The sequence below is a fragment of the Nematolebias whitei genome, chromosome 17, assembly GCF_014905685.2.
Source record: "Nematolebias whitei isolate Nwh7 chromosome 17, NemWhi1, whole genome shotgun sequence".
NCBI classification, from domain to species: Eukaryota; Metazoa; Chordata; class Actinopteri; order Cyprinodontiformes; family Rivulidae; genus Nematolebias; species Nematolebias whitei.
In genome coordinates this window covers 40234314-40247365 of record NC_056514.1, presented here as the reverse complement: position 1 = coordinate 40247365, position 13052 = coordinate 40234314, and the positions used below count along the sequence as shown (strand labels likewise).

The following is a 13052-nucleotide window of genomic DNA, read 5'->3' as shown; positions in this document are numbered from 1 at the left end:
CTCCGGTCATGTACACATTATTCTGTGTACTTTTACTCCGGTCATGTTCACAGTATACTCCTCTTTACATGAAAACCTTTGACAAGTGACCCATATGCTGGAAAAAACCCTCTTAAATGAGTCATATTGGGGGGGGGGGGATTGTTTGGATAAACTCTAGGGGGGGGGGGGGAAACAGTCAAAATATATATTTCTTTATTTATTGCCTTAAATGTGCTTTGAGTGCATCTCTTGCAAAGTCTGATGAGGAGGAAGAGGATGAGGAGGAGAACGAGGAAGTTCCACTCCAGCTGTTCCTGAACATCTAGACAGTCAGGAGCTTTGAAACTCCATGCAGTCCACAAGATGGCCGACTGGGAACATTTTATATAGAAAACTTGTATGTAGTGCGTTATACTTATTAAATTATATTTTTATTTGAGATGTTTTACCACCTTTATTGTAAAGGTTGCGGACAACCAAACATTTTGTCAGGCAACCAGATTCTGCCCTGACCCCTGAAAACTCAAGGAACCTCAAGTAAACCTGCTGTGTGAGAGTGATGTGAAACTATAGGAACCACATGTAAACCTACAGTTTGAGGTCAAAATGTTCTGTTAGGAACTTTAATATAAAATGGATCTTGGATGTTGATAATTTTGTTTGTTAGAAGTAAGATTTAAATATGTAGCCTTGTTGACATCAGTGTTTTCAAACAACAGGGAAGTCCCTTTATGTGGATCGTCTGTTTGAGAAGTTTCAGCAGAAATCTCAAAGAGCAAACTACATCAGGATCCGACTGATTGAACCGTGTGTTGACATAGACTCTTTGATCAAGAGTCTGTCAGAGAAACTGTCCCCTCTGAGAGAGCAGGACCCAGTTCTTTTTCACGTCGACACATCAGGAGTAAGTAAACGAGCATTTATACTTGCAGACAACGCGTTCTGTTGTTGGTTGTCCTTAAGAATCAGCCTTCTTGTTGACTTCAGGTTCGCTCAGGTCTGGAGGAGCTCCTTTTCCATCTCTTGGTTCTGGGCTGTTTGAGTGACGGCCATGGAAACCTATGGAGACGGAATGAAGCTCATCTGATAACCGTGGAAGTCCTAAAAACAAACCAATTTCTTCTAAACAGGCCAAGAGAGGTAGAAATTGATTTAATATTACAGCTATTTGAGTAACCTTTACCTTTTTTCAGATGCTGCATCAATTCCAGAAGATAAATAATTATTGCATTTGGCTTCAGTGTCTTACTTTTCTTGTTATTATTACGTTAAAATCTTTAAGATTGAAAATTAACAGTTTTTTTTCATAAATTTCCACTTTTATTTATTCAGTTCACTTTCTTCCTCAGACAAGACTTGGACTTCTTGACATTCTGCCCACCATTCATTGTAAACCTCCCAGAGAGGTGAAGCAGCTGTTGGCCAGTCAAAAGTTCTCAACAAAGAAGAGCTTTGATCCACTCATGGATGAACAGGAGTTCTGCAGCGAGGGGATTCAGAGACCCTACCAGTATCTAAAGCTCTACAACCAGAATAAAGATCTGGATCATTTTAACTACAAGGAAGGGTCCAGAGTTGGAGATCCCGGTGATTGTCTTTATCACTTTCTGTTGTATTGTGGCATGGACGATCCATCTTGGGGTGAGCTGAAGAACTTCTCCTGGTTCCTCAATGTGCAGCTAAAAGATTGTGAGAACTCAGTTTTCTGTGATCCAGACTTTCTTGCCGGTCAGCTTCCTGGTTTTAAGGGTTTCATTGTGAAGTTCATGATTCGCATGGCAAGAGATTTTGCTTCTCCCTCCCTGAACACATCTGACCAAAGTCCCATGCTGCACATCAAAAGCAGTTCAGAAGATGACCTTGTCACTCGTCTGACACTTCGTAAGCGCTGGGAAAATGAGTCCCACCCATACATTTTCTTTAACGCAGACCACTCCTCAATGTCTTTCCTTGGCTTTAATGTGCAGATATGTCAAAGGACAAATACACTCAGTGCAGTTGACCCTCACAGCGGCAAGGTTCTGATAGAGCACGTAATGACACAAGAACTTTTTCAAGGTTTGCAGCGACAAAGGATTTCCCTCACCGAGGACTTCGATCAGTTGCCGCGACCAGACAAAATCAAAAGGATTTCTTGTGTTGTTGGTGCAAGGAAAGGAATTATGGATAGGGGATTTGATCCAGATCCAACTTACGAGCTCACCACTGACAATGTGATGAAGATGCTGGCCATACACATGAGGTTCAGGTGTGGAATTCCAGTTGTTATCATGGGTGAGACGGGATGTGGCAAAACCAGATTGGTTCGTTTCCTGTGCACTCTGCAGAGGGAGGAAAAACCAGTAGACAACATGGCTCTTGTCAAGGTTCATGGTGGAACCACAGCAGAAATGATCTACAGAAAGGTGCAGGAAGCTGAGGTGCTTGCTCAAATGAACATGCAAAGACACAAGTTAGACACTGTTCTGTTTTTTGATGAAGCCAACACCACAGAGGCCATTTTTGCCATCAAAGAAATTCTGTGTGATCAGACAGTGAAAGGAGAACCTCTGAAGTTGCTCAGTGGCTTGAAAATAATAGCTGCCTGCAATCCTTACAGGAAGCACTCTCCTGAAATGGTGGAACGTTTGGAACGTGCAGGATTGGGATACCGAGTGAAAGCAGATGAAACAAAAGATTGCCTGGGCAAAGTACCGTTGAGGCAGCTTGTGTACAGAGTTCACCCTTTACCTCCAAGCATGGTCTCTTTGGTGTGGGACTTTGGCCAGCTGAGCAACTTAACTGAGCTTTCTTACATCAGACAGATTGTCCAAAGGAAAGTAGCTGATTATCATCTGCCAGCAGCTTGCACAAACATCATTGCAAATGTGCTGGCTGCCTCACAGAAATATATGAGGAGTCGAAAAAACGAGTGCAGTTTTGTAAGTCTTCGAGATGTAGAGAGGTCTATGAAAGTGCTGATTTGGTTTTACCAGCACAGCAAAAACATTTTAAACAACTACGCTCACCTTGAAGAAAATCACAAGACCCTGAAGTGCTTGATTCTTGCTGCTGGAGTGTGCTATTACCCATCTCTTGTGACCAAAGAAGAGTACCTGGAAGAAATTTGTTCCTACTTTCCAATGCCAATGAATTCTGCAGCCACATTGCAGGAAGAGATTTCATCTTGTCAAGACCTCTTCCTCCAGAACATCCAGACAAGGGAGACCATTGCCAAAAACATTGCCCTTAAAGAAAATGTTTTTCTCATGGTGGTGTGCATAGAACTAAGGATCCCACTCTTTCTAGTTGGAAAACCAGGCAGCTCCAAGTCTCTTGCTAAAACTGTTGTAGCAGATGCCATGCAGGGCCAGAACTCTCACTGTGAACTGTTCAGGAGACTCAAACAGGTCCATATGGTCTCCTTCCAGTGCAGCCCTCACTCAAGTCCAGAGGGTATCATTGGTACATTCAAGAACTGTGCTCGCTTCCAGAAGGACAAAAACATGGATGAGTATGTGTCAGTGGTGGTTCTTGATGAGATAGGACTTGCAGAAGATTCTCCACAGATGCCATTAAAGACCCTTCATCCTCTCTTGGAGGATGGCTGTATTGATGACAAACCACATCTGCACATGAAGGTTGGGTTTGTTGGCATCTCCAACTGGGCTCTTGACCCTGCAAAAATGAACAGGGGGATCTTTGTCTCCAGATGGGATCCAAGTGAGGATGAACTTGTGGAGACTGCCAAAGGAATTTGCTCATCTTCCAAACAGATTCTCCTGAAAATCAAACACCTTTTTCCATCTCTGGCAAAGGCTTTCCTGAACATCTGTAGTGAGACCTCAAAGAATCAGTTCTTTGGTCTAAGAGATTATTACAGCCTTGTCAAAATGCTCTTTGCTGCAGTCAAATCCACCCAACAAGAACCAGATGGAGAACAGCTGGTGGAGGCCATCTTACGTAACTTTAGTGGACAGCCAGAGCATTTTAACCCTGTCATATTTTTTCAAGAAGTTCTCCAAGATCTCACAGAATTTCCCAGACCAAGGACCCTACAAATGGTGAAAAAGAATCTTGATCATGGCACCAGTGAGGAGAGCCGTTACCTTCTGTTACTGACCACCAACAATGCAGCACTCCATATTCTTCAACAACAAGTCTTTACCAAAGGAGACTATCTGCCACCTGAAATCATCTTTGGCTCAGGGTTCCCAAAGGACCAAGAGTATGCCCAGATCTGCCGGAATGTAAACCGTGTGAAAACGTGTATGGAGACAGGGCGTACCGTCATCCTCCTCAACATGCAGAATCTTTATGAAAGCCTGTACGATGCCTTGAACCAATACTATGTCTACCTCAGTAAGCAGCAGTATGTTGATCTGGGTCTGGGCTCCCACAGGGTCAAGTGTCGTGTTCATACAAACTTCAGACTGGTGGTGGTAGAAGACCAGCAGAAGGTCTATGAACACTTTCCTGTGCCACTCATCAACAGGTTGGAAAAACACATAGTGGATCGGAGCACTGACCTGGAATTGTGGCAGCACAGGGTTTTGGAAAAACTGAGAGAATGGACGAAGGAGTTCTCCGGAGAAGCCAACAAGGATTTCAAGCTGTCAGACATTTTTATCGGCTTCCACAGCGATGCCTGTGCAAGTGCTCTACTGCAAGCACTGGAGAGAAGAGCACAAAAAGTTGGACAGGGTGAAGAACAGAACAAAACAAAAACGCCTGAGGCAGACAAAGAAGAACCGGCTACTGAGATGGAAGACCATGAGTTTGTTGATGCAATGGACACCGAGCAAGAAAATGGGTCAGAGGAAATAAACAATGATGAAACCAGTGAGGTTAATGATGTCAACAAAGAATTTTTGGAAACAGAAGAAATGATGGACATGGAAAACAAAGAAAATGACGAAGAAGAAGTTTTCAATTTGGCTACAGGTTTATTGTTAAACTGTGCCACCCCCGATGCTGTGGTGAGGCTGAAATACTCAGATTTGTCCAACCAGGAGAAAGAGAAACTCCTGAGATTGTACTTCCAGCATCAGCATCACCACTCACTCAGAGATTTTCTGGGAGACTGTTTGAGCAAACATCAGGAGTCCAGTAGGTTTCTGGAGGTAATGCATCAAACACATCTTCTAATTTATCGGTTCTGTTCAGTCCTTTAGCAAGTTCCTCACGGCTCTTCTGTTTTGTGTTTCTGCATAGATCACCACTTTCTCCAGCTTGTTAACCAGATCAGATGTGAGGGTTTTATCTCATGCTCTGGGTCTGCATACAGACCGAATCCTTCTGCTGTCACTCCACCAGTTTGACACTGAAGTTTCCTTCTGCAATAAAATACGGTAAAACTCAACAAATAACGTAGAACTGTTCCTTTATGATTGTCTGCTTTTATATTTAAGCATCTCTTTTACCAAACTAATTCTTACTATAGACAGTAATGATTTTTCCTATGTCTGTGTGTTGGGCACACCATAGGCATCTCAACAATTATATGTGAAGGGGATTTGCACCCCCTCCCCCCACATTTAAAAAATATTAATTCGGACCCCCTACATTTACCATGAAATATTCGTATATCCAGTTTTCTTTCTAGTTCTTCGTGAACAAGTCCATTCCATTTGATTAATAGGAGAATACTCAAACCACTAAAAGTCCATTCCGGGTTTTCCTGATTACCTACAACAACTCACCGCATGCAGTGTTTCTCCTCTGTGACCTGCCTCGGCAGGGCGCTCACGAGGGGGGGGCTCTGTTTTGTGCGCTAGCTTAGCACCACGTTACGCTAGCTTAGCACCACGTTACGCTAGCTTAGCACCACGTTAGTGCTGATTGTTGTTAATGGGGGTGGGGGTTAGATGAAGCAACACACTACATCTGTAGCATCTTAGCTAACATGTCTGTATTGTGTGCCGCTAGTTCCAACAGTTTTCGATGGGTATGTGTGTATGTGTGTGTAGGGGCGGGGGGCTGCTTCTTGTTGCTCTCTAAAATAGTTATTGACTCAAGTGTTTACTTATGCAGGTAAACGTAGATGTTTAACAACCCATTAAAACACACCAGAATGCAGGAAATGGCATCTACTTTATTGACCCTCAGACCCCCCCCACCAGTGTGTTCCCCCCACATTACAAATGCTTCTGACGCTGATGGCACACATGTGTGCATCTGTTTATGTAGCTGTTTGTTAGCAAAATAGCTCATAAAATACTAGACACGTTTTTTTTACTTTCATAAAGTAATGAACAGATGTAAAACTTACTACTTGAGTCAGTCGAATTCAATATGGCCGCCACAGCTAAACAACATTTCCTTATACAAAGATGGCTATAACTTGGTCACATTTACAGGTGTTGAGCTAACATTTGGTGGGGTAGTAGCTGAGAGTCATCCCAACACATTGTCTGAGGGTTACCGGCTCACGCAGATTGTTGTTTAAAGTTGGGCACGCAAAGACGCACGCGATGTGCATTCCTTCAAGACATGGTTCTTTTTCAGTGTCAACGTTATTTTATAGATTTACCTAAAAATATTTTGACATCAAGTTGAAGAATAAAGCATGCTATAAAGTTTGAGGACAGAATCTGTTTTGCTCTCGTGGTAGTGTTATTTGTTTTTATTATGCGTTTCTTTTAGGTTTCTCTGTTTTAGATCATGTTTGATTCGCTCTTTTTGTTCCGTAATTTCCGGACTATAAGCAGCTACTTTTTTCACACACTTTGAATGAACACAGCGGCTTATACAACGCTGCGGCTAATTTAAGGATTTTTTTTTTGATGGGCTAACGAGCTTCATGCCACCAAAACATTTAGCTTCGTCGTACCTACACGCTCACATAGCTGCCCAGTACATGTCTCTCTTGGAGATTAGCGGTCAATGACTTCCTGGTAGATTACTGTATTTATGTCTTTATCTGCCGTGTTACATGCACTGTTCAGGAAAAAAAATACTGTATTTGTGCGTGTTACTGGTATGTATTTAATTAAGCTTTTTAAAAATCTTTCAATGTAAATATTTCATGTTAAACGTGAACACCCGCAGCTTATAGACAAGTGCGGCCTATTTGTGTAAAATTTTAATTTTCTTTGTAAATTTAGCGGGCACGGCTTATATTCAGGTGCGCTCAATAGTCCATAAATTACAGTATTTTTGTTTTCGGTTTTCTCAGGGCCTTCCTCCAAAGTTCGGACCACTCTCTTCACATTCTGTTCGTCCAGATGGACCTGGAGGAATCGCAGTGCTGCGACGAGCTCATCGCGTCAGCAAAGTAGGCCTTAAAGCAGCTACTTTCATTTGAGCACGTTCTAAGAGGAGGTCTGCATGAGAAGTGTGATTATATGACCTGTCGACAGGTACGGCACCATGAATTACATGACGTCATGGGAGGATCAGCACTGCTGGGTGATTTTTATTGTGAAGGTTTCAAGGATTCAAAGTCAGTCCCAGTACATCGGTTTCCAGGGAGGTGAGGACAAACAGGACGCGGGATGTAACTGGAGCATGCCTCCTGTTTTTGTTTACTGCAATGTTCATGTTCGGAGCTCGTTAATTTCATTTTTGTTTTGTTTTAAAGGCGTCTGGCATTCGGTGCACATCGATGACCTGAGGGACTCGGAGGACATGAGTCTGAATCTGTCGGTTTTCTGTGGGACTCTCATCAGCAGCCTGCTCAGTCCTGCACATCCTGGTAAAATATGTACACCCTCAAGGTTTTACACCACAACTGGTAACTCATTCAGAAACTCCAGCCCTGCATGCTACTTTTTCATTATACATGTGATATAAAAAAGATTCATTGATATAATAGATAACATTTACATACACTTTAGAATACAAATTCTATAATAATGTTAGCATTTTTCTTCTGCTACCTTAAATTTAGGTGGTTTTTATGTAAATTTCAACTTTCTGCTGCAGTCAAACGTTGAAAGTGATACCATAATTTTTATATATGTGGATCATAACTTGACATGACACGGTTAACTTTTATTTCTTACATAATAAACAGCTGTGTTTCCTCTTTAACAGGAAGTCAGAAAAGCAGTGAAGCGGTGATGTCAGACGACTCAGAAGACAGTAGTGTGAGTTGTTGCAGGATGTGTCGGAGCAGTGAAGCGGGTTTTAGCCTTTTTTAAGTGTTTACTTTGTAAACATTGACCTGTTTTCTTCCAGGTCGAGCCAGCCCACCTTCACAGTTTGTCTTTAGTGAGGTCGTGCGTTCAGAAAGCCGTGGGGTTACTGAGGGACCCCGACACCGTGGCATCACGAGGCATGCAGCGAATGAACGTCCTCCTGACGCTTCTGGGCAATGGTCAAAATCCGACTGCAGGTGAACTCATTTAATTCTTTTATTTCACGATTTTATTGCCTTAAGATGGAAAATAATCAGCGTGCATCTGCACCTTTCTGATCATTCTTTATCATTAAAGCTCGTTTTCAGAGAACGTTGTTGAGCCGACTGGCGGAGACACTGGCTCAGAGGGAAGAGATGATGGGAGCTCCCAAAGAGTGGGTGAACATGGAGGCCAAGAAACGCCAGGCTCTACAGGAGGGGGGCACTCTGAGGTGAAACCTGATCTAAAGGAAACAAAACTAAATGAGCTCACCCAACACCACAAGTTATTGAAAACATCCAGCAGCTTTAAGTCTTACTGGAGACGAAACGTAACCAGTGAGAGGCGGTGGTGTCCTCTGTGGGTCAAACTGAGTGTCTTGTCTTTGCCTTGAAGACGCACCCTGTGGCGCTGTCTTCAGTCCACCGTGACGCCGATCTTAGCCAGCATGTTGGAGGTCCTGGACAGGTACTCGAACCTGGACCTGGTGTCGGACGACAGACTGAGCCAGGGGTTGATCCAGCTGTGGATGGACCTCCTGGCAGATCCACAGATTTTACACCTGACACCTCCCAGAAACCCCAGGTACAAGTTTGTTAGTTTGCACTTGTGTAGTTTACGACGTAAGGCTTCAGTTTTCTGTGATTATATTTCTAGTGGGTCCGATCAGGAGGTTCTGGTCCAACATTACTTCATGTTGGATGGTGAACAGCAGCCGTGCTCGGCTCCGTTCAGCTGGATCATCAGAGTCTACCTGGAGAGCCTGTGGGAGGAATCTGAATTCATGCCAGGTTTACTTTAAACTCACAACCAGACATTTGTGCATTTAGGTACACTGTAGGTAAAAACACACTTTATTCTGTTTTATTTGTTTACAGTAACCAAAGAGGGCGGCGCAGAGAGGATCCTTCAGCTTGTGAGCACCTTCAGCAGCAGCCGGCTGGGCGGGTACTTCCAGCGTCTCTCAGAGGAGGACCGAAGGGAGATCGGCCTTCTGTTCCTGCACGACTTCCTGCTGCTGTCTTTGAACATTAAGACCAAAGATGAGCTCGAGGTGCAGAGATGATCTGGGGTCACACATTTGGAAACGTCATGCTTGGAAAACCAAAATAGTTCACAGAAGTCATCCGTTCCCCAGACTCTCTGAATCCGTCGTAACCGTTTCTTTGATCTTTGGCTGCTTGACCTTAAAAATAAGAGAAAAACTGGACAAGCTGAGGACAGAGACATAAGTTTCAGACCTAAAATAACATGTTCAGTAGAAATTTCACAACTGAAAGTCATATCTTATAATAAACAGGGGGGGGGGGGGTCAACGACCAAACAGGTCCTGAGCGTCAAGATGCTAAATACAAACTGGAAAAAGTACCAATAACATTAGAAGCAGAAACAAGCTAAACTTTTAGCTACTGTTTTGCTCCTATGGTTACTCTTATTTTAAATTCTCCACTTGCTGAATTTAGCTTTAAAGCACATGTTTTTGTCAATTTTAGCTTTTAGCTATTTTGCTAAGTTTAGCTTTAAGCTTTGTTCTAGCTAATTTTAGCTTTGTTTCCCACTTGGCCTAGAAAACAGCTTCTCCAATAAACACTGCAGTTTTTTAGAAATCTCCGTGCATTTTCACAGAAAATGCAGCTGTTTTTTTTTTGTAATTTCTATTTTTCGGTCGTAGATAAACATTTAAAATGAGCCGAAGCCGCACCATCGGTGGACACGTTACAGACACTGGTGATTGTGTCGTTCACAGGTGTTCACCGGAGCCACGCGGGGCTGTGTGTCTGAGCTTCAGGCCTCCGTGGGCGTCACCTCTGATCTTTCTCCTGCCTGGATGATGGCAGCAGTGAAACACTTTGCAGCCAGACTTGACGCGCTCAGCCACATGTTCCTCCTGCAGCCCCAGCTCGCAGCTGAAGTTCTTCAGCGCGGGTCCAAGAGGAGCGAGCAGCAGGGAATGGTGACAGTGACCCTCTGTCTCCATATCATTATTACTGTTTGATCGACATCTTAACTGAGATCCTTATAATGTCTGTTTGTGTTGTGGAGGTGGAGGACATTTTAGCTCTTGGAGTCTGTGTGGAGCAGACCAAACATCAGACGGTGACTTCGCTCCACGAGTGTGAGTCGTTTGTGAGCAGAGTGGAGCTCCTGCAGCCGTGTCTGGACCGAGCGTTCAGCCAGAAGTACGGCGCTCTCTGCAGTGCTGCCTGTTTGCTGCGCCTGGACTCCATCAGGTGGGAATAACGATTTCAAAACTGCGTCTTTGTTTCAGAGTCGTTCGTAAAGTCTTCTGTCCTTTCAGGTCTTTGTGGCACGGGATGCTCGTCGTTGCATGTTTCATCCAGAACATCATTTTTAAAGTTAACCAAGACGACTCAAAAGTAAAAGACGTGGCTCTGAAGCACTGCAACCTTCATCTGAACGTACGTCGAGATGTTTGTCTTAAGAAAATCTGCTCCATAAATCACAATAAGCTTTATCGTCATTGTACTGAGGTCCAGTGAGATTATGTTCGTACAGTCGTCCGAAAGATGGGCGGCGTGCACGTTGCTGCTGCTACAGGTGCGCGGCCTCTTATCCTCGATCAAAGTACTTTTTAGATGGAAAAAGGTAAAAGGCCATGAGGATGGATAGTGGTTTGACAAAAAAGTTCTCTTCACATCTTGTCCTGTCAGGACATGATTTAAAACATCAAAAACCTCCACCAGCAGCACATTTATAACTCGTTACATACGGCATGCATGTGATGTCAAGATGGTGAGATTTGTCCATGAAGCACTTCCAGATAGACCATAGTCCTGATAAGATGTTGGTCAGCCGGCAGCGCTTGGGGGGGGGGGGGGTGTTTGCGATAGACAAAGCTTTTCATTAGTTTACTCATGTCCCAGGAGAAATTTGACAGTCTGTCTGCTTTCGAGGCCAAACGGGGGAGTCCGATTCAGATAAGCCACAGTTGTTGGTTTTTTCACGCAGACTGTTTTTTCTTCTTGTCAGCCTTGAGTCCTGTTGGAACTTTCCAGATCCAAAATGCCCAGATTTGTGGGCGTTCCACTGATCCGTGCTCTGGGCCTCATCCAAGGTCGTCTCCAACATGCTGGCGAGTCCCAGAAGTCGCAAGTGGCCTGCGAGTCTCACAAATCACTTCCATCTTATGGTTTAGCTCGTACATCAGCTGATTTTGAGCACTCGTAGCACGAACCAAACCTTCAAGGCAGCAGCCTGACGCGGGACAAATTAGCTGCAGCTGTCTTCTTCGTATGTTGAAGACACATCAGCTCCCACATCCATGATGTATCCTGCAGCATGAGTCTCAGCAGGACATGAGGGCTCTCCAGGACCTTGTTGCTTTGTTGAGAAGATTTTGTTGTTTGCATTGAAAGTCCAGCTCACCAGATCCATAATAGTATTTTTCATTCAGAAAATGTGTAACAGGAGCTCCGAGACACAGAGAGAGAGCAAAAAAGCAGGAGGAAGAGGAGAACAGGGGAGGGAGAGAAAAGCGTCCGCCTTGTGCGAGAGCGATGTGAAAAAAAAAGAGGAAGAATGAAACCATAAATGTGCTTCTCATGCCTGGAGAGGGTGAATTAAAAATGTTGTGATCTTCTCTAACAGCTCATGCAGGAGTCACCTGATATCAGAAGTGTGAAGACGCTGCAGCAGCTGATCCGAATCCTCAACTCCTTCCACGACGAGTGCATGAGCCGCGACCTCAGGTCAGAATCTGCAATGAACCGTTTAAATTTAGACTAAACTAAAAGAATTATGTCTCCTGCAAAAATGCTGAGTCATGAAAACTTAAAGAAGCTGAAAGTGAGTTGGAAACGTTTCGCCAGAACAAGAACGCCGACTCGGCACAAGTTGATGAAGGTTTGTTTCTGATTCACAGCGAGAGCGTCTGTGTTTTCTTCTCAAGGTTCGGTGTTTCGTGCCCAGTGTGTCTGCTGGAGCTCAGCGAGCCGTCGGCTCTGCCCTGTCAGCACGTCGTGTGCCTGCCGTGTCTTCAGGGCTGCGTTCAGCAGAACCGCCGCTTCTGCCCGAAATGTCGCAAAGAGTTACCAAGTGACTTCACGCCGTCTGTTTCTCACAGCGTCAAGTTAGTTCCAAATAATGTCAGGCAGGATTTAAACTTTTGTTCACTGAAGACGAGCAAATCAACAAGACATTTTAAATTCTTCTTAAATAATCCTCTTTATATTTCCAACTATACTTATAGATTTATATTTAATTTCTCTCACAGATCGTCATGGAACATGTAAGACAGTGCTGTTAAAGGTCTTGGAGCATGAAAACAAAAAGCAGTGAAGCTTGGAGCCGTGCAGATGTCGTCAGGGGTTAATGAAGGAGTTGTTTGTGTTTCAGGGCAGCCCTGAAGCAGCAGGCGGCCCTCAGGAGCTGCTGTAACTCCTTCTTCCTGGAGGTGGTGTCCAGGTTCTGTCTGTCCAAGGAGCAGAGGCCCGAGGACGGCGTGGTGGAGCTGCTCTTCTCCTTACTCGTTTCCGCCAACGGTCAGCCACAGGATTAAACTTTGGTGAATAAATGAAGTGGCGACATGCCGCCTCACCCCCGTGTTCTGTGACGCAGGAGACGTTTACCGCACCAGAGAGCTCACCCCCTTCCTGGAGTGTGTGGACAACAGTCCGGTGGTCCGGTCGGTGCTGCCCAAGCTGCTGCTGCAGCACAGGTGGGAGAGAGGGTGGGAGAGACTGTGGGAGAGAGGGTGGGAGAGACGGTGGGAGAGAGGGTGGGAGAGAG

The 13052-nt window shown here is 44.4% G+C and overlaps 1 protein-coding gene across 1 annotated transcript in view; it reads left to right on the top strand.

Annotated features, from left to right (window-relative positions):
- Positions 1-13052, top strand: part of rnf213b (ring finger protein 213b) — a 40539-nt gene that overhangs the window by 14811 nt on the left and 12676 nt on the right. The window contains exons 23-42 of the mRNA XM_037691677.1: positions 702-886; positions 970-1122; positions 1332-5084; positions 5176-5312; positions 7139-7237; positions 7323-7435; positions 7544-7657; positions 7999-8051; positions 8143-8299; positions 8400-8535; positions 8700-8888; positions 8961-9094; positions 9182-9357; positions 10051-10257; positions 10347-10534; positions 10603-10723; positions 11913-12013; positions 12214-12393; positions 12660-12805; positions 12882-12981. Of these exons, the coding sequence (XP_037547605.1) occupies positions 702-886; positions 970-1122; positions 1332-5084; positions 5176-5312; positions 7139-7237; positions 7323-7435; positions 7544-7657; positions 7999-8051; positions 8143-8299; positions 8400-8535; positions 8700-8888; positions 8961-9094; positions 9182-9357; positions 10051-10257; positions 10347-10534; positions 10603-10723; positions 11913-12013; positions 12214-12393; positions 12660-12805; positions 12882-12981 (6442 nt within the window). The remainder of the gene's footprint in view (positions 1-701; positions 887-969; positions 1123-1331; positions 5085-5175; positions 5313-7138; positions 7238-7322; positions 7436-7543; positions 7658-7998; positions 8052-8142; positions 8300-8399; positions 8536-8699; positions 8889-8960; positions 9095-9181; positions 9358-10050; positions 10258-10346; positions 10535-10602; positions 10724-11912; positions 12014-12213; positions 12394-12659; positions 12806-12881; positions 12982-13052) is intronic.